Source organism: Sciurus carolinensis, chromosome 14 (genome assembly GCF_902686445.1).
Source record: "Sciurus carolinensis chromosome 14, mSciCar1.2, whole genome shotgun sequence".
NCBI classification, from domain to species: Eukaryota; Metazoa; Chordata; class Mammalia; order Rodentia; family Sciuridae; genus Sciurus; species Sciurus carolinensis.
The window spans coordinates 44,145,534-44,172,062 of NC_062226.1; the positions used below are offsets into that span (position 1 = coordinate 44,145,534).

At 40.8% G+C, this 26,529-nt stretch overlaps 1 protein-coding gene across 2 annotated transcripts in view; it reads left to right on the forward strand.

The window, feature by feature from the left end:
* Mob3b (MOB kinase activator 3B) overlaps positions 1 to 26,529 on the forward strand; it is a 194,386-nt gene that overhangs the window by 53,466 nt on the left and 114,391 nt on the right. For both annotated transcript variants that reach the window (XM_047525588.1, XM_047525587.1), the window contains one exon: positions 20,144 to 20,759. In XM_047525588.1, the coding sequence (XP_047381544.1) occupies positions 20,342 to 20,759 (418 nt within the window). In that variant the 5' untranslated portion in view covers positions 20,144 to 20,341. The remainder of the gene's footprint in view (positions 1 to 20,143; positions 20,760 to 26,529) is intronic.

Consider the following 26,529-nt stretch of genomic DNA (forward strand, 5'->3'; position numbering starts at 1 on the left):
GATCCTTATAGATATAATTCATTAAGGTGAGGTCACATTGGAGTAGGCCAGGTCCCTAACCCCAAATGTCACAAAAAGGGGAAATTTGAGATACACATGCACACAAGAGCATCAGCTGAAAATTCCAGCAGTACTAGAGATAGCCAGAAAACCACCAGCAGCAAGGAGAGAGGGAATGGGCAGATACTTCCCTGGCACTCTTCAGAAAGAGCATGGCAATGCAATGCCGATACCTTGATTTCAGACTTCTAGCCTCCAAAACGATGACAATATATTTCTATTTTTTAAGCCACCCAGTTTTAGATGTTGTGTTACAGTAATCCTAGCAAACTAATAGTCCTGAAGTTATAACAGTCTTGGTGTGTTGTGGAAACATCAAGGAGGCCATTGGGATGGAGCAGGTGAGTGAGGGGAGAGTTGTAGGAGAAGGAGAAGTATCCAGGGACCAGGTCTGTACATCATGGTTTTGTGAACCAATATGGTGACTTTGGTTTTTATCCTTAGTTGTGATGGGAAGCTTTTACAAGGTTTGGAGAGGGTAATGACCTGACTCACTTATATTTTTAGAGTACTACTCTGGCTACTATCTAGAACTAGATTGAAGAGGAGCAGAAGTAGAAGCAGGCCAACCGGTCTGGTCCCTGGCAGCTGTAAAGAAAGAGAGAATGGTGGATTGAATGAGAAGCGTGGGATGGGTAAACTAATTCATGGAAGGATTGGATGAGCAGCGTGAGGAAAGAAGAGTCTAGAATGAATACACACACACACACACACACACACACACACATACGTGTATCATGTAACATACATTACAATAGAGCAACTAGACAATTGGAATTTTTTTTGAGATGGGAAAACTGGATAAGGAGCTTGTGTGGAGTTTACAGGAATGGAAATGTAGGTATCTGCCCTATTTTAGACGTCTCATAGCGTTTTGCAACTTGTTTTGCATTTTCATGGACTTCTTTCAATTTCAATACAGATATTGACCTCAGAGTATTTTGAGGGCTATGCATTGTTGTTTGTATGAATGTATCACTCTGGAACTAGTTCCTTCTGAATGGAGTTTGGGGTCATTTTTCTTTTTGTGTACGTGATTATAAACAATGATGCTTAAACAACCATATTATTTATCTATGACTTCATAACAAAGTATTCCCCTACCAAATTACTGACTTAAAAGCAACATTATTATCTCCTGGATATAAAAGACTGTGACTTCATCAAAATGAGCAAACAAGAGAGTAAAAGTAGTGGAGCAAGACAGAAGTCACTGTCCTTTATAACCTGATCTTAGAAGTGGTCCCCTTTCCTTTTGCTGTATTCCATTCATTAGAAGTAAGTCACTAGTTTTAGCCCTCTCTCAAACAGAGAGGATTGGTTATATAAGGGCATTGTGAGCCATCTTAGAAATCTTTTACCACAATAACCCAATACTTCTGTCTTTTGATAGATTGTTAAAGGTGAATTTGCATATTTTAAGATTTAATTTCTAGTACTAGATTTATCTCCAAAAACTTTACTCTAGATTTCAAAGTTCATCTTAGTGGGGTTATTTGCTACTACCTGAGAGGGAGAGTTTATAGATCCTCAAAGAGACTTTGCCAGATTTTGTCATGAATATCTCTTCCCTTCCTGGCTTCCTTTTTCTCCACCCTCTGAAATTTCCCAGAATAGGAAATAACTTGTTGTCTCATAACAAGTGATACAAAGGTTCTAACCAGCAGGCACATGCAATCCCTGTCATCATGGTAACTGGTCAAGGATATGATGACCTGGGTTGTGCCATTAAAAATTGCCATTGCCTTTACTTGTTTGGTAAGGTTTATTTGGCTAATCTTGATGAGAGGAATTGAGAAAAATAAGCTTGGTCCCACGATGTCTAGGGAAGATCCACTTGAATTATTTCTTCTTCATCTTCAGAGTTCAGGAGCTTGTGGTAGGACTTGGAATAATGAGATTTTATTTCCTTGTTAGTCTGAAAGTTTCTTTATATAAAAGAACCCTCTTATATTTACCAGGATGGTTGGAGGAAATGTAAATTATTATAAGAATTATTTCATCTCCTCACACAATTTGAGGTGGTTTTAGAAAACTAAACACCATCTTCAACCTATACTACTATAAAAATGAAGCAATTGGTGTTCCAAGTTTGTATATATCTTAGTTCAGTCTGCTATAATGAAGTATAATTAACTAGGTGGCTTATAAACGACAGCAATATTATTTCCAGTTCTGTCGGCTGGAAGTCCAAGATCAAGACCCCGGCATGGTTGGGTTCTGGTGTGGATCCTCTGTAGGCATGAGAGCTCTTGGTGTCCTTTTTACAAGAAAGCTAATTCTATTCATGAAGGTGGATCCCATCTGACCTAATTACTTCCCAAAGGTCCTTCTTCAAATATCATCACCTTAGGGGTTAGAATTTCAGTGTGTAGATTTTGAAGGGCATAACATTCAGCCCATGGCGCTATGGCTCCTGTTAGGTTAGGCGCCCCATTGAAGGCTTTGATTATCCTGGCAGCTTCCCTAAGGAATCTAAGGTACCTTCCTGTTATAAGCAGGGTTAGGTGGGTGTGGACCTAGGGAGGGTACATGACCCATGATGAGACTAAGGGAACGTCTTGATGGGTTCTCTCATCAACATTTGCTGTTTGTGCTAGCCTTATGTGCAAAGAAGCTGGGATTTCCCCCACCCTCTGTCTCTCCTTTCCTGTGTTGCCCCACAAAGGGGACCAGGTAGGTTAGTTTGGAGACCTCGCCCTCAAGGCTGCAGCTCCTTCTTCTCTTGTGATTCCAGCTTGGAAATCTAGGCACCTTGGAAGTGAGGACCCTCCTGTAAGCCTGGTGCCCTGGGAGCTAGGCTTTCCAAACCTGGAGTGACTCCTTCTTCCATGTCCCAGCATGACCCCACCCTCCTCCTTGTGCCTCCCTTAGACGCCTGGGCAGGTTGTGCTTACATTTCACAAGATTACTCTGCTAGATGAGAAAAACGTGTACTTTATTCAGGACAGCAAGCTGAGTCCTGTGGATTGCATTCCCTGCAAAAATGAGAATCCAAGTGTAGAGGCCTTTCAAAGCTGAAATAAATCAGAGTTCCTTGGCTATACTGCCCTGTTCTGTCAGGTTTTGTCTTTTTCTAGAAGCTGTTCAATGTTAGGACAAATGGAGGAGACCAAGTGAGGACTAGTTCATTATATAATCACATAAAATCTCTAGAGTCTGGGAACAGGTATCTGTTGTTTAAAGTATAAATATTTGGAAATGATTTGTACCTCATTCAGAAACATAAAGGTCTGCATTTGACATGTGCCAAAATGACTTTTAGATGCTTCTTTTGTACATGACATTCTTAGTTGTCTTTGTGGAACTCTGTATTTTTCAGTTTTTCACTTATATTAGGCTTTTGAAGAAATGCTTATAGTTATCAGAGTTTTTATAGAATTCTACACCACCCACCATGTTTTTCCAAAAGGAATTTTTTTTTTCTTTCCATAGAATAAAGTACAATTTAAAGGGAATAGAGGAAGAGCTGTTACCAAACACCTGTTTGGTTCTCTTGCTGGGCAGATACCATTTTCCTAGGAATAGTGAGTGTGTGTTTCTCTTTCCTCTTTTTTTCTTACAAATAGTGGACCCTCTAATGGGGGCCTTACTCATCAGGACATATTGACGAAGTAGAATCTTAAATGAAAAAGAAGTCAGTGGATGTGGCTTCCAGGACTCTGCTTGGGCCAAAAATAAAGCAAGTCCTCCCTGCAGGGATTTGGCTCAGCCCAGTGACTGCAAGGGCAGTTGTTTTCCATGGCTTTGCCTGAGTAGACGCTTCCCCTGGCAAAAGTTACTAAAAGCTTTGGAGAATTTTGAGGGCTTCTTCCCTCGCCCCGCCCCTGTGTAGGTTTTCTTGTTTTAAAAAGAGCAGTGCCATCCTTACTTGTCATGCCAATAATTGTGTGGGAAAAAGAAATAAAACCACCCAAAGAATAAAGCAAGAAAACAAATACAGCTCCCCCAAGTGAGTGAAGAAAATCACACCCATCATGCTTTTGTGAGGCAACAGTTTCCACTGCAAGTTGGTTTAGAAACTATGAGAAGCTTTTCTCTTTAATTTTTTGTTCCTTCTATTTTTAAAAATTTTTGGCAAGTCTACACATTGTGGTTACATAAGAAAATCAGAATTAAGATACTTGGTATTAAAAAAGCATCCCTCGATTCAGGAGGAGTTTCTCTGGCACTGCTAAGAGAACTTGGATTCCAGACAAAATAACAGGCCTAAGTGTCCAGTCAACATACGCCTCTGGCCAGCCTCCCATGAGGTCGCTGAAGCAGCCTCCTGATCTGTGCTCCACCCTAGGGAAAGCCTGGTCTGCTCAGGAGGGGTCAAGTAGGTCACCCTCTTCAATTATCAGCAACAATTATTGAATGCCTACAGTGTGCCATGCCTGATGCTGCTAACCCCTTCTCACCTACTGTCCTGTCGGAACACCACTGCAGTGCTTCAAGGTACAGTGCAATAAGAGTGTATTATGCAGCAGGGAAGGAGGAAAGGAGGAAGCCTGTGGGTTCTGCTTTAAGAAATTCCCTGTCCAGGAGGGGCACATATATATTTGAATATATGCAAGATAGCATTTTGGTAATGATAAGAATTAATGTTTATAATTACATACTTTTCTTATGCCTGGCCCTGTGTCAAGGGCTTTATTTGGATAATATCATTTAACTTTCACGATAGCACTAGGAGATAGATCATCATTTTATTATCTCATTTTACAGAAGTGGAAAATAATATTTAGTGATATGGTATAATAAGCTCAAGAGCACAGCAGATGTGAAGATGGTAGACCTGGGAGTCAAACTCAGGTAGTCTGATCTCAGACTCATTTATACTTAACCACCAGGCTGTAAGATTCAGGGACCAATAGATGCAGAACACAGGGGAAGCCATCCGCTCCATGGGTGGTATAGCTAGCAGGGGAAGGGCCACCTCTATCCCCAGTGTAGTTCAGGTTAGTCCTCCATCTCCCCAAGAACTTTTTCTGTCATTCTTATTGCTGGAAACTTGGGTCTTCAGATGACCACGTTTCTATCATGCCTATTCTGCTGGGCAAATAACTTTGGGTTCAGTGACCCCTGAATATGCCAGAGCAGGTGTATCAGCCTCCCTGGCTCAGAGTTCTTAAACATTAGAGTGCATCTGAACCAATGCAGTCAAAGGTGAGCGCTGGAACTCAAGAGCCTACATTTTTAAACACGCACCCCAGGTGATCTTCCTGCATTTCTGAGGGTCCATAGGAGACCTGACGGGAATTTCACAGTCAGTCAGTCGACAGATGGCTCAGGGTGAATAGGGGTTGTATTTTTAAAATTCAGCAGTCACCATTTACCAGAGTCCTGAAGTCAAAAGGAGAAAAGTGAAAAAGAATAAATGGGAAGCATTGCTGGGGGAAGAGTGTAGGAAGAGTCAGACCCATAAATATTTGCTTAGAAGCAAGCGATCAAAATGAGTGCAGTAGGAGTAAGCAGAAACAAAGGCAGATTAGGGAAGGGTCAGGAGAGAAGGGAAGGAGTGGGCTGAACTCCACCCAAGGGGCACTCCATGTTTAAACCTCCTTTGATGGACCCACAGTGACTGACAGATGGGCGTGTGGGCTCTGTCATAGCTGGGAGTGAGGCATGACAATAGCGAATGGTTCAAACTGTTTTGATACAAAAGAAAGGTAGCAGATTCAGAGCTCTGGAGCAAAGCAGAGACAACAGATGCTTCCTAATAGTGTGGTCAGGAGAGGTCACTTGGAAGCACCAATTGTCAGGGCCTGGAAGGCCAGAGGCAGATCATGGTGGGTGGCAGGCAGAGGAAAGGGCAAGGGCAGAGATTTTGTCACTGACAAGCACAGTGGTGCATTAGGAATATGTTGAGTTGTCTGATAAAGTCAAACATGCAGTTTCTTCAAGGTGTTTGAGTGACCTGGGAGCAAGGTAGACTCTCTCCAACTTCAACTATAGAAGAGAGGAATTTGGTCTAATTTTTTAAAATTAGTGACCTGCATAAGACCTCACGTGGCGGGGGGAGAATAGAGCTCTGCCACTTTTTAAAAAACTACCAGGGGCTTTAAAAAAATCTACCTACCTAAAGAGAAGTTGAGTGGGGCAGTTGTCAAGGCAGTAAGCACCCGCCTTGCTGAAGTGTTCAGGAGAGCCATTGCTCAGGGGGAAGAGCATTAACATGAAGGTTGAGGACTCGCTTTCAGCCCAGGCCATTCCTAACTGTGGGCTTAAAAAATTCACTTCACTTTTCTGGGCATTAGGTGTGTTTGGTTTTGTTTTTAGCAAATTAAAAGGTTGAATTGAAATAAGTGATGCTTCAAGAGTTCTTTCTGCTGTAAAATCTTATCAGCAACAATTTTCTGTCAGATTTCTCCAACGGACACATAGAGGTGTGTAGGTCAGAGCACAAGGAGAACTGGCGCATGGTATCGTGTAGGGTTACAAACTGAGGGGACAAGAGGACTGGGGTGGATGCAGCAGCAGAGACAGCCTGGGGAAGGGTAGCAAAGTCATAAAAGTAGAGTTTTTTTTTTTTTTTTTTGACTATACAGTAAGTCTTATGTTGCTTTATTTTTTATTTATTTATTTTTATTGGTGCACTATAATTATACACAATGATGGAATTCAGTTACATATTCGTATCATGTACAAAGGAGAGTTTGCACTCAAGGAAATATGTTACCTTTTCTTTTTATATTAGGAAAAAAAATTCTTAAACTGATTAATTTCTTCTCTGTTATTTTTTCCTTTAAAATATATATATATTTTTTTTCTTGTAGTTGTCAATGAGCTTTTATTTTATTATTTATATGCAGTGCTGAGAATTGAACTCAGTGCCTCACACATGCTAGGCGAACGTGCTATCACTTACCCACAACCCCAACCCTAATGTATATTTTTAAAACTTATTTTTAAGCAAAGTACACAGGTAGAGGTCTTTGTAGCACTATGCAAAGATCTATAAAAAGGATCCATCCTGAGTTTTTAAACATTCTTTAAGGTTGGGCATGCTTCCAAAGGAGCTGACTTTTCACTGAATGCTACCAAATGAAAATATGCCAGCTGTTTCCACTGACCTGGGAAACAGCAGGTCCAGTAGCTGTGGTTGTTCTTTGAATTGAGTAGCTATTTTCTGAGAAGGTTTCTTGTGTAGATCATATCTCATCATGATTATGGGGGCATGATCTGTCAGCAGGAGGAAGCACTGATTATCTGTGTCATATTTGATTAGCAGTCATTTAGATAAACATTTGAGCCACAAAGGTTCTTGATCTCCTATTCCTGCCGGTTCTGCACTAGGTCCTCCTAATGCTTCAATGAATTCTACTCACAGCCTGATGAAGAGACCAGCCATGTGGGCACAAAAATGCATCATACTGTGGGGTCATGGGGTTTGCATGTCAGAGGTGCATGCAAGATGCAGAAGACACAGGACTGGGATGATTCACTATACCTTCTTTCCTTATTCTTTCTCTACCTCCTACCTTCTACATTGGGTTTGGAATTGAACCAGAAAGAAGTTTGAGGAAATTGAGGCTGGGCAAGGGCCTTATCTGGGTGACTGGCAAGTTTTTAGATTCCCTGTAGCACACATTTCTGATACCATGTGTCCTGGATGGTAGTCAACATACAGAACAGGGGACTCCAGGCCAGAGCTCACTCACAGATGAGAGACACTCTGTTCTAAGTAGTCTCAGTCTTTGTGCCAGCAGCTGGGCAGCATCTGGGACAAATGAACCCTGTTACTGGACTCTCTCCCAGGCCTTCCTAGCACGTAGCCACAGACCTGCAGCAAGTAAGTTACATCTTAAGCAGGGTTCTTTCAGAATTGTTGTCACAAATATCTGCAAGAAAAAAAAGCAAAAAACAAAAAACTAGCTTTTCACTACTTTGCACTGGAAAGCCAGTCTGCACAAGCTAATACTGGATCTCTAAGAGGGCCCTGCAATAAACAAATATTATCACTCTTCTCTAAATAGCTTTAAGAAATTGATTAAAACAACAAAACCCCAAAAATGAACATTGACTTTACTCATTCTAGAAGCCAGACTGGAGGATATAGCCATAGGCCTGGAGCAGATGGGCCTGTTAACTCCACCCTGCAGTGTACACACCTTTTTTCCATGCAGTAGTGGAGTGCTCAGGCCTCCTCCATTCATAGGAACAGGAAATTGGGGAAGCAGCAAATAGCTCACTCCTTGAGGGTAGAAACTTCTTCTCAAGAGGAAAAAAGGGAAAGCTGAACCAACTGAGCATGCTCAGATTATTCTTCTTGAATTCACCAATTAAATAAATCAGTTCCTCTTCATCTCCTGAGGCAACATTAATAAAAGGACAAAGATAGGCCAGTAATGTGCTTAGGAAAATTCTTCCTCATAAAAATCAGATGTGGGGAAATGATGCGTCTCTCTAACAGATTCTGAGATATTGTACATTTTGAGACCCAGGTCCTTAAGTCTTGTGGGAAAGAAGTAAAAAACAAACAATCAAACAAACAAAAAAAACCCTGATTATGGTTGGGATTCCCCGTTGTTCCTGAAGCCTGAAACCTGCTAATATGAGAAATATGAATCAATAAACTTAATGCTTGGTATTTGCCTGTCTTTGCTTTTATTACCTCACTTGTCCCCCAAATATGCTATGATATTGGTAGTAATGCCTCATTTAACCATGTAGCCTCAGAGGGAATGAGTCAATGAGGAGACCATGAACACAAGACCACATATTTGTGGCTCTAAAGGTAGAACTTTTCCCAGGTGGGCACAGGGTTTATAATTGCGCATTTGACTCAATTTTATTTCATACTTTTTGTTTTACTTGTTGTGAACATGTTTCCAAGGGTAGAACCAATAGCATCATTGATTACTTGTCTTAGTTTTTATTTCAGTTTTATTTTCTTTCTACATGTTTTCATCTAGACAACGAGAAAAGCTCTGAGGTAATGTTACTGGTCTGTTTTCTTGTGAGAGTTTCTAGGGATGCAGCCTTAATCCTGCAGCAGGATCTCTGTATTTCTGGCAGCTTTGTAAACAGTTAGAAAAGTTACTCCTGATATCAGAATACAGAGATTGTGGACTGGGGTTGTAGCTCAGTGGTAAAGTGTTTGCCTAGTATGTGTGAGGCACTGGGTTTGATCCTCAGCACCACATAAAAATAAATAAAGATATTATTAAAAAAATAATAAAGAGATTGTAGCTGGGCTATAACTTAATGCATATGCTAAAAGTAGAGCATTTTAAAATTTTGCATGACAGGATTTGGTGTTTCCTTCTGAAAAGCATTTGAGGAATTAGTGGGAGAACATGAGGGATATAATTTGTTCTGGTAATGTAATGTCCAAATTCATGAAATAAACCATGTGCACTAGATTTTATGACTTGCAGAAAAAGAAAAAATACTGGAATGCCCCCATGATATTAGTCTAAATGAGTTATAAGTGCTGGGGAATGCTGACTTACCATCAGATTGCTATGATTAGTATTAGTTCTCTTTGGTACCAGTCACGGTATCAACCACATAGCTGCTTTCCATTTACAAAGTATTTTCACAGCTCTGATCTCTATTAGTTTTCATAATAACCTTGAGGTGTAAGTAGCACTAACTTGAAAGAAGACAAAACTGAGGATAGTAAAGGGTGTCTCGTCCAAAGATGTTGTCAGTTGAAGTTATTGTCAGGATTTGAATCCAGGTCTTCCAACTCCAGACCACAAAAGTTCAAGAAAGATGTCTTCTGGCATAGGACTATGTCTGTGTTGCTCCCATCTCCTTTCCTGACCCCCTTAGATGTGACCTAGAACTTCTCTGGGCCTATTTTTTTTTTTTTTTTTAATCATCCAGCTGTCTAAAGGGCAGTGTGAAGAGGTTTGGAGTCAGCTGGACTACAAATTGCTTCTATGACCTGGAACAAAGTTTTTATCTTACTGTCAGTTGAAGTATAAAATAGGGATAATAATGCATAACATTGTGAAGACTGAAATAAATAGCAAGTTCTCAATACATGTCAGTTTTTACTGTTACTATTATCTAATTAGGTTGAATAGAATTTTAAGCATCCTAAGATAGAATCTGAGTGGCTATTTGGTTTCTCCAACATCTGATTTTCTGTTAAAACTTACACAGTCATGAGATCCAAATTATGAAGATGGGATAGCAACAACCATTTTTATTTAGTACCTGCCATGTGCCAAACATTTTACATATAACCTCTTGAATTCTTGTTGCAACCCTGCAGAAGCTGTGCTTGTGGTCACTGGGTTTGATTGGCTCTAAGTTTTGCCTGTGATTGGTATAAATTTTAACCGTCCCTGGTACCCTAAAGCTTAAAATTGTATACTTTTGAAAATTAGAACTGTATTTTCCAGTTTCCAGTCTGCCAGCCCATTTTGGCTTCTCCATCTCCCTTCAAAGATCTCTTGCAGTGTCGCACATAAGCTGCTCTGGAGCCAACAATAAAAAATTTCCAGCCTGAGTCTTAAATTCACTAAGAATGATAAGGGTAAATAAGTCTGTTGACAATTATAGGAACCAACTTCCTTGCATTCGAACATTTTTCCTTTAAAGTAAAACTTTTCCAAGAAAGAATGATTGTCATACTGTATCTCAAAGAAAAAAGAAAGAAAACGTTAATCGACAATGACTTTTTCCCTGGTATTGGTTGATCTGTCTTAATTCTTTATTTCAGTTGTTATGTTAGTTTTGTCTGTAGTTCCCTCCCCATCCACCTTTCTCCTACCTCACCTGACATAGATATTGTGTTTCTCAAATCACGTTGTTGCTTTTTTTAAAAACCACAAAAATGAATATTTTCTAGCTGGTCAAAAGATCTGGAATTAATGTAAAAAATTTAAACTGACTTGAAGTTTTTACCTTTTATCTTATTCCTTTTAAAATGTCAATATAATTATTAAAATGTCTAGTATAAAGATTAAGTGGGTCACCTGAACTCTTATGATAATTTTGCCTTCACTATCTATTTTTAAAACTGTGGTAAGATAGATCAATCCTATCCAAGTTTGAGCCATAAATTCCCCATTGTCCTTATTGCTGGCAACCCAAGCCAGTCTGTATGAGTCTCCAGAAAGCCTTTATTTAAGAGAACATTATTCTCTTTATTTTAAGGAAAGAAATGTTTTAGATGTGTCTTTCTTCTATGGACTGTGAGTATGTGGTATATTAAGTCACACCAAATAAATTCCTCTTTTTCCTTATCTTCCACCCTTTCTACTCTTTCTTACTGCTGAAGGTCCTTATTATGGTTTGGATATGAGGCATCACCCCAGAGCTCCTGGGTTAATGCAGGAACATTCAGAGGTGAGATGACTATATCAAGATATCTGTAACCTAATCAGTCTACTCTAATTTAAGTGAACCAACCGGCTGGTAACTGTAGGCGGATGGTTCATGGCTGGAGAGGGTAGTTGGGAGCATGCCCTGGAAGGATTCATTTTCCCTATGTAGTCCCTTACTCTTCATTCCACTCTGCTTCCTGGCCACCATGAGTAGAGCGGCTACCCTCCATTACACCCCTCTACCATGATGTTCTGCCTCAGCTTTGGCCCAGAGCAATGGAATTAGCCCATCGTGGACGGAACCTCTGAAACCAGGAGCCACGATAGCCTTTCCTCTTCTAAATTGTTCTAGTGAGATATTTTGGCCACTGTGATGAAAATCTAACTAACACAAAATTGTTACCTAGAGTGGGGTCATTGCTGTGACTAACCGACCCTGTGGTTCAACAACCTTTGGATTTGGTTTGCAGAAAGAGTTTAGAAAAATTTGAAGATGCAGGCTGGAAAAGTCTTAGAATGCTGTTAGCAGAGCTTAGTGGGCAATTCTGGAGCTTAAAAGACTAGAATGCTGATAGGAATGCTGACAGTAAAGATTGTACTCATTGTGTCGTTTCAGAGGGGAATAAGGATTCTATTGTGAATTGGACTAGGGGCATTTGTGTTTTCTGGCAAAGAACTTGTCTGTATTGTGCCCATGTCCTGACACTTTAAAGGTGATGGACTAACTAATCTAGTGGAGGAAATTTCAAGGCAGGACATCATACAGTCAGTCATGGATATTGCTGGTAGCTTTTAGATAGGTTTACTGGAATAATTAGGAACAAAGAGCAGAGAAGGAGGATTTTAAAACTTGCTATTTGGCCAGAAAAAGTGCCCGTAAAACTGGTGACAAGGAAGTTATGGTTGTTGGAGACATTACCACCACTAAAGAAAAGTCAAGTACTTTGCACAGAAACAATAAAAAAGATGGCTTGTGCCTCAAGATTTTAGTGAAAACTCCTCTAAGAGATCATGAGGGTACCTGGCTAGTAAAAGGACTTAGGAAGTTGCTTCAACTGTTCAGCCACCTAGACACTCAGAGACCACTGCAGCTATGATCCCAGGGGACCTAGCTACTGAACCAGCTGATTTTAGTCCTTGGTGCCATCCATATGGTGCTGATTTTGCAGGGATGCAGAATGTTGGAGTTAAGGAGTCATGGAGGCTTCCTTGGAGTTTTCAGTGGAAGACCCAGAAAACCAAAGTGTAACAAAATCAGAATCCCTGAGGTGCCCCTTAGGTGGAATGCATGAAACTGTGAATGTGAAGCTGAAACTGGAATGGAAACCCTAGGAATTAAAAGATACCAGTAACATGGACTGTCTTTTGAGAAAAGATGCTGGTTGTGGAAAGAGCCAGACTGAGAGTCCATGAGTACTGGGCCAAAAGAGAAGGACTGCCCACGTCTTTTGCAGAGCACATCTTATAGGCATGTCACACCTAAATGTTGTATGCAGAGTTATGGAACCCATTGCCTGGCTGGGTTTTGGTTTTATTTTGATTCCATCCCTTCCTTTCATGCCCCCATTCCTCCCTTTTGGAATGGAAATGTTTACTTTGTGCCATTACATTTTATATGCATGCAACTTACTTTTGATCATTACAAAGACAGCCCAGAGTTTGCTTTTAGTCTTAGATGAGACTTTGGAGTTAGAGTTTTGGGAAATGCTGGAACTATTAAGACTATGGGACTCATGAAGATCAACTAAATGCATTTTGCATTGTGAGATAGACATGAACTTTTGGGGCCTAGGGGCAGAATATTTCAGTTTGGATATGAGATGCCCCTGGGTTAATGAAAGAATATTCAAAAATGAAATGTTTAGATTAGGAGACCTGTAGCCTAATTGGTCCATCCTAGTTTAAGTGAACTAACTGAGTGGTAACATAAGCAGGTGGAGCATGGCTGGAAGAGATGGGTCACTGTGGGCATGGGCTGGAAGGGTTTCTCTTCCCTGCAGCCCTTCCCTTTTCTCTGCCTCCTGGCCACCTTGAGTGAAGCAGCTTCACTCCACCACACCCTTCCACCATGATGTTCTGCCTTGGACCCAGAGCAATGGAATCAGCCAGCCATGGACTAAACTTCTGAATCTGAGCCAAAATAAACGTTTCCTCCTCTAAGTTATTCTGGTCTGGTGTTTTGGTCACAGCAATGAAGTTCTGAGTAACAGTCCTCCTCTCGTGATGCTTCTGAGTCTAGGAAATGTTAAATTATTATGGGTCTTTGCCAAAACCACCCGTGCCTTCCTTGTTTCCGTTATTGCTGCTGCAGTAGCATATCAGTTGCATGTAATATTTTCATTTTTTGAATACTTATTCATACTTTTAATGCTAGAATGCATTTAGTGCTAGAATGCACTCATGGCCAGTAACGAAGCAGATGAAAACAGTGAGCATGCAACTCAACTGGGCATTGAAGAGCTAGAAGATGATGGGAGTGAAGATCAAGATTCAGACTTATGCAGGGCTGTACCTGTTCCTCTTAACTTCAGAAACGACATGTTCAGAAATAACACGGGTATTTTGAAACTCTGAAATTGTGCATGTCTTTCAGATGAAAATGAGGCAGCAGTGTTTCCTCCAACTAATCTAACAAAGTGCAGCAGTATGGCAGCTCCAAGTGCAGGAAGTGGGTTAGTTGGGGGAAAAGAAAGTAAAACTGCTTTTCAGACAGGAATCTTCTCCAATTTTGGGGTCGTCTTGTCAGTAAAGGTAGCACCGACTGAGATTAGGAGTAAAACAGTGCATAAGGTTGGACAGAATGACAGCTTTAAGGACATCCTTTAGAGGAGCATGGGAAGGTCAGATGATGCTTATTTTATTCAACACACACAACTCTAAAATAAAAACTTAAGGACTGGGGCTATAGCTCAGGTAGTAGAGTGCTTGCCTTGCATGCACAAGGCCCTGGGTTCAATCCCCAGCACCACACGTAAAAAACAAAAACCAAAAAACCTAATCTACTTTAATTCAATATTTGAGGCATCAGAGGAAAGTTCACAGACTATTCTAACCACACAGAGGAAAAATAGAGGGGGAGGATGAGAAATCACAGTTGTCATTCTTTGGTTCTGAAGAACTGGAATTTCAGATAGCACAGAGGAAAGGAGTAGTCCATTGAAAAGGAAATGGACAGATGTCTTGTTCCTTCAGGAGATGGGCATGTGGCTGCTGAGCATCCAAGAAGCTGAGATATCCTGACTCAGAGAGTTGGCAGTGAGCTTCAGGTTGAAGTAGAATTCACAAATAATACACACAGGAGGTCTGATTTGGTTTCGCTTTTGTGGTTTCACTTTTAATGTAAAGCATTCTTCATTCACTGTCATTTATTTATTCATTCAGCAAATATTCAGTGACGTAGGCTCTGTGCCAGCACTGTTCCAGCTCCTGGGGGCTCTGATAACAAAGATGACATTGTACCTTCTTCATGTAGGATGTTTCTGGGGCTTTTATTTATTCTTACTATACAGGGAATTGAACCCAGGAGCTGTACCATTGAGCTATACCCTCTGCCCTTTTTATTTTGAAACAGTCTTGCTAAGTTACGCAGGATGGACTTGAACTTGTGCTTCTTCTGCCTCAACCTCCCGAGTCCCTGAGATTACAAAGGCATGCACCACAGCACCTGACTGGGGTATTTCTCTTATGGCCTTCTTGTAGTGAATTGCTCTGCCCGCTGGTCCTGCCAGGAAAGATCTTCCTTCCCACAGATGAGATTTCAGACTTCTTTTCCTCCACCTAGTATCAACTTTAGTCCCTCTCTTTCTTGGTCCCTTTACCTTTCTGCTCCACCAAGGTGTCTCAGAAGTGGTCACAGCTGGAGAAGATGGAGTTCTCCGGAGCGAGTGGGAGAGTTGTTTCATTTCTTCCTTATCCTTGGCAAAGACTCTCACATTTCAACTAATGAGGCAGAAGACATCAATAGAAAAAGAAAAATAAGAACTTTCCTTGCCAATGTTGCTTAGTTACCTCATCAACATTCCTTTGCAGCCTAGCTGAATTCTCTCGGCATATTTTGTAGTGCATTATGGTTTATTGCTAAAATTGATTTATTAAGCATAAAATATGGAAACACGTGAAGCTTCTGTCAGTTTTATGTCATTTATTTGGATTTCTGCTTTTATCTTTCCTAAGATCTTTCTCCTTATTTTCCTTTTATTTCCTAACCTAAGGAATAAGCCAAGGGAGTCACGTTGGTATCCATTCTGGTGCATTAAGATTGTAGCATAAAAAGCAAAACCTCAGACTCACCTCAAATTTAGACACAAAATTGTGAACTCTTCGCAAACAGGGGCCAAATTGTAATTAATTAACTCTGTGTCCTTAGTGTCTAACCCTGGCAAATAAAAGGTCTTTAGTAAATGTTATTTGTTTGAACGAGCAATTAGTTTCAAATATTTCTTGAGAATCAGCCTTTTAGTAGGTACTATTCATAACAGAATTTGCTTAGAGTTTGTACCCAGGGAGCAAAACTTAGAATTTTTCCTTTTCTTTCTGGATTCTGAACAAGGACAGAGAATAATCACTGTGTTGTTGCTAGTGCTACATTTTACTGAGCCCAAGGAACTTCCACACATGCAGCTGCAGTAGCAGCAGCTGCTCCCCATCTGGCATAATGAAAAGGTATTCACTGGGGACCTCCTAGGTGCTGGGTGCTGTGCTATCCAAATCCATCCAGATCAAAAGACGCGGTCATTGTCACCATCTGCCAAGGCGGTTGTATTTACAACAGTGGGTCTCTCTTTGCACCCCCCCATCCAATTACACGCACACTCAACTGAACAGTTGAAGCAAACTGTCAGCAAAACAACTGGACGTTTATTTGTTTATTCCAGCCAGGCATCCCTCCAAACCCAGGCTTCTCAAAGCATCTTCTTCTGAGAAGTGCACATTTAGATCTGCTAGGTCTGGGGTGCAGCCTGAGAGTGCATTTCTAACAAGATGCTTCGGTTAGGACAGGCCTTGATACTTAAAATATCATCCATGGACCAGTAGATTTGGCATCACCTGCGAGCTTGTTAGAACTACAGTCTTTCACTAGCCACCCAGACCAATTGAATCAGAACCTGCATTTTTACAGGGGTCCCACATTAACATGTGACAAACATTAACCATTTAGTAGCTGACAGAATTAATCACGAATGGAGTTGCACTAGGGATAGAGGATGAAAAGTAAGACCAGGTTGGTGTGCTGTTTCCTTTTTCCTTTCAAACTCTTTAAAGTGTCTTTATGCCTGACACTTGGCACAAGACACAAATGGATGCCTGTTTGTTCATTTGGTGGCATGATGAAACTGTTCTTACCCATCCTGTTTGCTGTTGTCTTTCAGCATGGGGGCCCACCTGACCAACCATTCCCCTAAGAACTTCACAGTAGAGGAAGAGGTTTCCCCAGAAGAGACAGCCTCATGACCAACCACATCAGAATGATTCACAGGTTCAATCCAGCACTAGGTGATCAGAGCTTCTATTTGCTCATCTGTAGAATGGGCATGATGATACTGCCCACTCTGGCTTCCCTTATCACCTGGTTTGTGAGAAATTTGAAAACAGGAGCAGGAACTTTGAAAACATAAGGTTCATGAGATGTTAAGACTGCTTTAGTGAGAAACCTTCATGTGTGTTTCAGTAACAGGGATGTGAGTTCAAAATTTAGCCTTACCATCTACTAGCTTTGTGATTTCTAGCAATTATTCCATCTAGTTGAACTTCAATTTTTAAAAAAATGATCATAACTTCAACCATACAGTGTGTGGGGAGGATCAGGAATGTTAGTGATATATGTGGAATTTAATAAATGGTGGCCAAGAGCTGCCCTTAAGAGGGTTGACTGGGAAATAAGCCTTCAAAGATGTCTTTTTCCCCAGGGAAGCCTGTTAAATGGAGAGACAATGACAAGGTGATTTTATTAAAGCTGGTTAAGTTTTGGATAAACACCCATCCAGTTCAAGAGACTGAAATCTTAAAGTTTGTTGTTTATGTATTTCTAGGAGAAAAATCTCTAAACGTCAAACAAGATTTTAGCATTTCTTTAAATATTTCTGAGTACCAACCACTGCAAGATTTTGAGGATTTGCTATGATTATTCTGTCCCATTCACACTCCCATCTGAGGTGACAGACAAACTTCATGGTATCCATGAGAACCTGTCACAGGTAATGGTGTCCACACAAATAGATACTCCAGACCACGGGAGACAGCAGAATCATATAAAGCCATGAAAGAAGATGCTCTGAGGACCGTGGGAATGGATGATACCCTCATTATCAGAATAACAGAACAGCAAGTCCTCTTTACTGGAGACATTGGAGAGGCAGCTGCTGGGTTGTTACTGCTTCACTCTCAGCAATTAAGCATTGGAGACATAGAGGGACTATTGTCTAGCCTTTTTTTTTTTTTTTTTTTTTTTTTTAAATAAAAATCTTCACCATTCTCTCTCTCCCCAACCTCTAGCTCACCCTTTTATTTTTGAAATGCCCTTTCAAGACTCTCCATTTTCTCAGGCCTATTTTCAAGCAGGCTAAGTTTTTGGGAAGTTATTCTTTTGAGAAGGAGTTTGCCCCTTGCTTTCCCTAGAGTTTGCAGCACTTTCCCTGGATTATGATTTTACATACTCCCTCAGGCCTTGTGACTACTGCTTTTCCACATGGATCTCTTTGTTGGGGCAGGCACTGAATGCTCAATGACTTTGAGAAGGAGGAAAAAGAACCACCTTCCAGATAGGGCATGTCAGTGAAAACCTTATTAGGAAGATGGTGAAGTCGGGGGAGAGGAAGTGAGCAGGCAGAGCTGCTGGGAGCCACTCAGCAGCCTGACCAGCAGTTCTGAGCAAAGATCTCAGGTGCCTTGATGACGTAAGATCAAATGCATCACCAAGCCATGTTTGATTATGGGACAACAGAATCCATTCCAAGTGGGAAAAAGACAGTTCAGTGGGATTGTGCTCCAAGTCCTTTTTAATAGAGTCCATGATGGGCAATTCTGAATCTGGCCTTGGCTTCTGGCTCACATTGTTAGAGCATGACCTAGCAGTGGGAGTCTTCACCTCTAGCACATTAGACTAGCAGTCTTTGGGGAATGTGTGAATAAAAGGTAAGAGGGATAAAACTCTGGGTAAAGAGAGATTTGTGAACCAGTAGGTTGAAGGGAGGTTGAAAGGTTTCACTTTTTAGAAAGTCAGGTAATGTGGAAAGAACATTTCCTAGAGGTCAGTGAACTGGATTTCAATCCCAACTGTGTCTTCTATTAGTTATAGGACCTTGTTAAGCAAGTAATTTTATCTCTTGGAGATCCAGGAAAATAATACCTGCTCTAAACCTACTGTATCTACTATAAATCCATAAACCTCACTTAATTTTTGTGAGGGTTAAATGAGACTATTGGAAAGGAGAACCTTGAAGTCTTCAAAGTTATCCCATCCAATATGGTAGCCAGTAGTCACATGTGCCTGTTTACATTTAAATTAATTAAGATGCATTAAAAGCCATATATCAATCACTCGTTAGACACATGTGACTAGCGACTGTCATATTGCACAAAAATATATAGAGAACATTTGCACACTATCAGAAAGTTCTATTGGACAACTCTGTGGCAAAGTGCTAGCTAGGCTGTGGTATTTAGAATATTTAAAAGATGACATGTTATAGGGGTGACAAATGCGCTCATAGTTAGGAATCCTTGGAGAGAAACAAAATTCACTCAAGTTAGCTGAACTAAAATAACAGATTTATTTGACTAATGTAGGAAAAACAAATGGAATCCCAAAGGCAGGAAGCACAGCTAAGCTTCAGGAGGATTTGGAACCACTTCCTAGAAGATTATCTGGGACAAAAGAAACCACTTTTCCTTTCTCGTTGTCTGTCTCCTTTTTCTCTTGTCTTCTCCCTAAGCCCTCTTGAGCTCTTGTCTCTTTCTCTGAATGTCAGTAACTACTACTGCCACTACCTCCTCCCTCCTTCCTTCCTTCTCTTCTTTGCTTTCTTCTTCTTTAGTTTTACAGTTCATCTTTCTCAACTTTACTACACATGGTCCATACGGGGCCATGACAGTTTTTCATCACCTATCATGAATCATATCCAACAAAAGCTGGAATTTGGAATTTGGAATGTGGTTCTAAATTCCCAGGAGAGAAATTCTGATTAGCCAAGTAGGTATGATAGCCACTCCTGCTCCCATAATATCTTTCTGGAAAAAGAGGGGTAATGATATGCTTCCTTAGGAGGGCAATGGAGGAAGCTCTAGAATGGAGTATATGAAGGTCATTGACCAACACACTCATCCTTGCCACCTTGGAGAGGTTCATTGAACTGTGATCACCCAGAGAAGAGCCAGCAGAGATTTGACAAAGGTCATGAAGGAAGAAAATGATGTCTTTGCTTCTATAGTCATTTCTATGGTTCACAGCACCAGTGCAGAGTCATGGGACAGTGGTTTAACTTCCTGTCTGTATACCTGAATGGAAGCCAGGAAATGTGTTTAAGCCTCTGTACATTTGTTCATTCTCGCTCGCTCTCTACCAGGGATTGAACCCAGGGGTGCTTAACCACTGAGCCACATCTCCAGCTCTTTTTCTTTTTTATTTTGAGACAGGGTCTCACTACATTGCATAGGGCCTTGCTAAGTTGCTGAGGCTAGCTTTGAACTTGTGATCTCCTGCCTCATCCTCCTGAGCCTCTGGGATTACAGGCGTGTGCCCCCATACCCTCTCTGCTCTATCATTTCTTAAATGCAAACCAACCACTCACAAATTCCCTTTTCTCTTCTGCCTTTAGGAAGGAACATGAGGTTCTCTTGGCTATCATTCAAGAAGAAGATGGAAGGGGCCATTTAAGAGAGATTACAAGTTGCAGGCTGCAAGGCTGGGGCCAGAGGGCTGGCAGTGGAAAACCCTGTTGGGCTGTGATCTCTCACTGAAAAGTTCCAAGTGCCTTTTTGCATCCTGTAAAAGAAAGGAAGAGAAGGAGAAGACCATGTCTATAGCCCTGAAGCAGGTGTTCAACAAGGACAAGACCTTTCGGCCCAAGAGGAAGTTTGAACCTGGTACACAGAGGTTTGAGCTGCACAAGCGGGCTCAGGCCTCCCTCAACTCAGGTGTGGACCTGAAGGCGGCTGTGCAGCTTCCGAGCGGGGAAGACCAGAATGACTGGGTGGCGGTGCACGTGGTGGACTTCTTTAATCGTATCAACCTCATCTATGGCACCATCTGTGAATTCTGTACCGAGCAGACCTGCCCTGTGATGTCAGGGGGCCCCAAATATGAGTATCGGTGGCAGGATGACCTCAAGTATAAGAAACCAACTGCGCTGCCAGCTCCCCAGTACATGAACCTTCTTATGGATTGGATTGAGGTCCAGATCAATAATGAGGATATATTTCCGACATGTGTGGGTAAGTCCATGACTAGCCTGATTTATTTATTTATTTATTGACACTCATCCCCACTCAAGCTCAGAAAGTGTGCAGAAGGTGGTTCTCCCCAGTTTTCTGTGAGTGCTGGATAGCACCCGTGGCAATGTTTCCCCAAATTCTTGTTTTCTTTTTGGCATTAGGGATTGAACCCAGGAGCACTGAGTCATATACCCAGCCCTTTTTATTCTTTATTTCAAGACAGGGTCTCACTAAGTTGCATAGGGCCTCACTAAATTGCTGAGGCTGGCCTTAAACTTTCGTTCCTCCTGCCTCAGCTTCCCAAGCCACCGGGATTAATAGGCACGCACCATGATGCCTGACTCCCCGAATTCTATCAGTCATAGACCTGAAATTTCTTTCTCCATACCTAAAAACCTTATTGAAATTTTTAAAAATAACTTATGAAGCACTTACAATTATTTTTTGGACCCCAGTAGAACTGTGTTACATGCCAGAGAACGCTGATCCTCTGTTAGATTTGATCTAATTGGCTTTCTTAGAACTAGACTCCAAATCTACCCAGTTATCTTGGTAAGATTTTTATTTTTTGACTAATTAGCTCGTTGAGGTTATATTGATTCTGATGCATTACTGGCAGTATTTAGCTTTTAGGATTAATAAACCCCAGTGTGGGAATCCATGGATTTGTTTGGGGAGCAAACAAATAGGGGATCACATTTTGGGGAATTGAAGATCCTGGCATTCTGTTCCCTTCTTTCTAATCATAGGTTATTAATTCCAAGCTGCACTGTTAACTCCAACCCTTGCATAGCTGCTGGACCTACCAGAACTCTTAAAATGCAAAAGCTTTGGTTTGTTTTGTGCTATAAGCCATAAAAAACTTAAAGGAAGGACCAAACCTTTTCTGCCTCTTATATTTCTTTATGCTGTGGACCACTGGTGGGCTAAATTTAGAATTCAGTGCTTCATTCTTAGGACTCAATAGGAATGAGTGATACCCTACTTCCATGATTGTATCTGCAGTGCCTAGTACAGTGTCCTCAAGCCTGTGGGGGCACTCAGGAAATATTTCTGGAATGATTGAGTAAATACTGTGCTATTAGCATTCTTAAAAAGCTCCAAGATGACAGAGGTATTACAAAAAAAGTATTTGAAGCACACTGTTGAAATCACTTTTAGATGCTAGCGGCGGGGGGTGGTGGGGTGGTGGGGGGAGTGGTTTCCCATGAGGCATGTGGAAAGTTGAGAAGGGGCGTATGGAAGTAATTAAGTTTATACAAAAAAAAAAGCATATAAATTGATTGGTGTAATATTAAACATCTTGAAATATTCAGCACACAAACTGATTTGTCAGAATCCTGTTGTTACCAAGGCTTGTCCAATTCCCTCTATCTCTTGTCCCTTGTAAACAGGAAGGAGGTAGACTGTATGGTAGTGTGCATAGAGGCATGGAAGGTAGGTTAAAAAACTTCTCTGGGCACCTGGGAGAGATGGGAATTCCTTAGAGACTTGTCTTTTTGCACTTTCATTGACTGCCAGAGCTACTTACTGTGCTGGGAGGAATTTTTCTCTTCTGGAAACCTTATAAACAATGGGCAAAGCTCTGAGCAGAACATATGATAGCAATAAAGATAGATAAATGTGCACAAAGATACCTCCTCTTTGTCCTTCCCCTGTGCCTGCTCCTGGATACTTTGAACTCTGGGCACTTTTTCTCCCTAGCAGATAGAATTGCTGAACAGGAATTGCAGTGCAAAGCTATGTGTGTTACTTGAGAACAAGGCAGCTTCTGGCTGTCTGCTTGGAAAACAGGGCATCATAGATGGTTTTAGACTTCGGAGGAAATGGGTGGATGCCTCCATGTCCCCCAGAGTTACCGACTTTGCTTTCTTTTTCTAGACATTTCTTTATTCAAAATACTCAGAGAACAAGTTGAGTCTTCTGTTTCGGTTCTACCCAGTCCATACTCCATAGCACACTGGTATTCTGAGAGATCTTAATATGATCCCCCACCCCACCCCCATGGAAAAATACATCTGGGAAATACTGAGTGAAATTGATTTCTTTACCACAGGACTTTTAATATGGCAATGTGCATTATGAATTTCCAAGAAGAAAATACTTTAGTATGTGGTGTTTCCTAATTTGACCCAACATCTTTGTTTTAAAAAACAAAAAACCATCATCATCTTTTGGGAAGTGTTAAGCTATATAAATTAGAGTCCTCAAACTTTTATTTATGTCAGAATTACTTGAACCTTCTCTTCTAAATGGAAATTCTTGATCCTCCCCTTTAAACAACTAAATTAGAATCTCTTAGGTGAGACCTAAAAACCTGAAGTTTACAACAAACAAACAAACAAACAAAAACTGTAGTTACAATGTTGTACAATTGATCTCAAGAACTTATTCCCCTTAGCTAACTGGAATTTTGTATCCTTTGACCAACATCTCCCCAGCTGCCCCCTACCTACGCCTAGTAACTCCCATCCTACTCTACTCTCATAAATTCAACTTTTTTGGATTTTTATATGTAAGTAAGATCATATGGCACTTATCTTTCTGTGCATGACTTTTTTCACTTAACATAACTTCTAGGTTCATCCAGAAATGACAGGATTTTCTTCCTTTCAAAGCTGAATAGTGTTCCATTGTATATATATGCTACATTTTTTAAATCCATTCGTCCACTGGATATATACAAACTTCATGCATATGCCATATTGTGTATGTATACCACAGTTTTCATTATCCATTCATATACCTGTTGGTCATTTGCAAGTCCTATTTGGAGAAAAGTCTGTTTAGGTCCTTTGTGTATTTTTTATTTATTTATTTATTGGTACTGAGGATTGAAACCTGGGTGCTTAACCACTGAGCCACATCCCCCAGCCCTTTTTTAAAATTTTGAGACAGGGTCTCTGCTAAGTTGCTTAGGGCCTCATTAAGTTGCTGAGGTTGGCTTTGAACTTGTGATCCTCCTGTCTTACCCTCCTGAGTTGCTGGGACGACAGGTTCCTTTGTGTATTTTTAATTGAGTTATTTCTGGTGAGCTGTTTGAGTTCCTTATGAACCTTCAGTTTTCATAAGCACATACTACTCTTCTGTTAATTATAACCACCCAGAATGCTTTTCCTTCCCCTGGAAGCATTCAGTTTTCTACCCTGGTTTTTTTCCCATGTTCTCTCGTCATTAACGATCCACTTCTCTGTCTGGGGAATCCTTGGAGTCCCAACTGAGAGCTATGTCCTCCATAGAAGCTTTCACCCATTAGAATGTGAACTCCTTATAATTACAGGAAATGTCCTATGCATTTGAATATCCCAGCACCAAGTCCAGTCCTGTTATCTTATAAATGATTGGTTGGATGGACAAGTTAATGGAAAGATAACCTTATAAAGTCAGTATGTACATGGTACTGATGGACAAAGCAAAGTGTGACAAATGTCTCTGAATCCCTCTGTCACCATTCCTGGGTACTTCCTGCACCTTGTTTCTACCATGTTTCATTTTCTGTTTAGCCTTTCCAAGGTGCAGTGTTAGGAGTCGGTTAAAAACGACCAGCATCGCCCATCACTATGAGGCTCTTCATCAGCATCCTGCATACCTCTGTGATTTGCTCCCAGATATTGTTGGTGTCTTTTGGAAGAACCTATTTTTAGGAGACGTTTTCTCTTCTACACTGCATTTCAGCCTCTTCTTCCTCCCCCTGATTCCAGCCTACTTTTCTTCCTTTTGATCTTTGTGCTGTCATGAGTCATTATCATGGGAACGATCAAGATGTCTGTCAGGATAACATTAAAAAAGAACTCTAGGCAAACAGCAGACCTCTGGGAGGACAAAAAAACAGGACTTCTGCTTAGAATTGCAGCTTTCAATCCAGGGTGTCTTTCTGTTTCCTGCCTGGAGACTGGCAGGGCATCAAACTTCACCTCCTCCCGACTGTAATCCAAGGAAACGGAACCGGAAAATACCTGCAGCTGTGAAGGCTTCACCCTTAGTTAGGAATTAAAGGATATAAATGGCTGTTGGTCTCTGCCATTGAAACAATGAGGAAAGATAAAAAAAAAAAAAAGGCTTTCATCTGTTGCTAGATTCAAGTTTAACAAGGAGACCTGTGCCTTTCCAGAAGTCCTGCTTTCTCAGATGGGAGAATACCAAACAGATGTGGCTCCCTTGTAAACCACAGTCTCCTCCACTTTCCCTTGGACCCCTCTGGTTTCCTTTGCGAGGAACCCAACAGATGTCCCTGTGGAGCCCTGAAAACAGCCACAACTTCAGAAGCAAGGGCTATCTCCTCACGATTGTCTCTCGAACCACCTTTAGAGATAACAGCCGAGATAGAAAAACAGAAAACCACAGACATTAAAAAAAAAAAACAAAAAAAAACTTTTGCTCATCTAATTAGAATAAGTTCTGTGTTCTTGCCTCTGGCTTCCCTATTTTTCCATTATATAATAAGATTTAATATTTTAGATCTGAAACTCAGGAAAAAAATTGATTAGAAAACTTAGAATCCTCTGACTCATGTGTTTTTTAAAAGTCTTTGAAAAGGAAGAATAAGAACACATAAAACACAATTACATGAGCTCACCCACCTCTGTGGTTTTTTAAATAAAATGGGAGCCAGAATAGGAAAGATCAGGGAAAAGAAGAGGGAAAGTGAACTCACTTCTATGGAGCCTGCTGAATGCCAGGCAGTACCTGCTACTCTTAGTCTTTCTTAATTCCTCCAACGGCTGAATGGAGTAAAAATGAAGTTAACATTCTGTTTTACCAGTGAGGAGGCCGATGTTTAAAGATGATAAAGGACTTTCTCACCCTTGCACTGCTGCTACAGAATTTAGGAGTCAGAATATGAGTTTGACCAAAAATCTGTTGTCTTCACATACTACTATGGTTCATAGCTTGTATCATTATTTCACAGATCTTCCTTCTGGAAAGCCTTCTGGTCGGAGGCTTTTCTATGAATGGTTTTAGCTGGATGTGTAGGATGGAGAAATTTTCATCTTTTTTTTTTCTAGAATATTTTAATACATGGTTATTGTTTTGGTTTTTGCTCCTCTAAAAAAATCACCACCGACATGCCTAGGCAGTGTGTCTAGGTACCATAACTGTTCCCAGGCTCCCTTCTGGGATTGGGCAGAGGATGCTTAGGCTCATAAAAACCCTTTGCTGGCCCACTACACCTTGCTACTGCTATTCATTCATTCATTCATTCATTCATTCATTCACTCATCTATCCAATGAGTGTTTGCTGTGCAGGACCAGATCTTGTTTTAGTTACCAAGAGAGCAAAGCATCCAAAGTCCCTATCTTGGAGCAGTTTATAGAATGTCCAGATGGCTAGTTGCTAAAATCACTCTGCACATTTTTCTAAAATGAGTAGTTTATCCAGTGGTCAAATGCACTGTGGAAATGGCTGCATCCCTTTGGCAGTCTCTCTCATGAGACCACATCTGATTTCATCCTCTCTCAAAATATTGTGGCAAGGAATGTGAGAATGTAAAAATTCCCCTAGGGATGAACTTCTCAGACTTAGAATGGTGAAGGGTTAATTATAATTAGCTTATACATTTTAACTTCTTATTTTCTGCTGTGGGTCTCCCTTATATTTTTAAGTTTTGATATAAATCCATATAACACTGGCAAGATAAAATGTGCATCAACAAAAAGTATTTACCATATGGTAGAAATAGCACTGTAGACTTGTACACAGATTTGGGTTTAATCAACTAGCTCTGCTATTTATGAGCTGCTATGAGATGTTATCTCTATGTTTCCATTT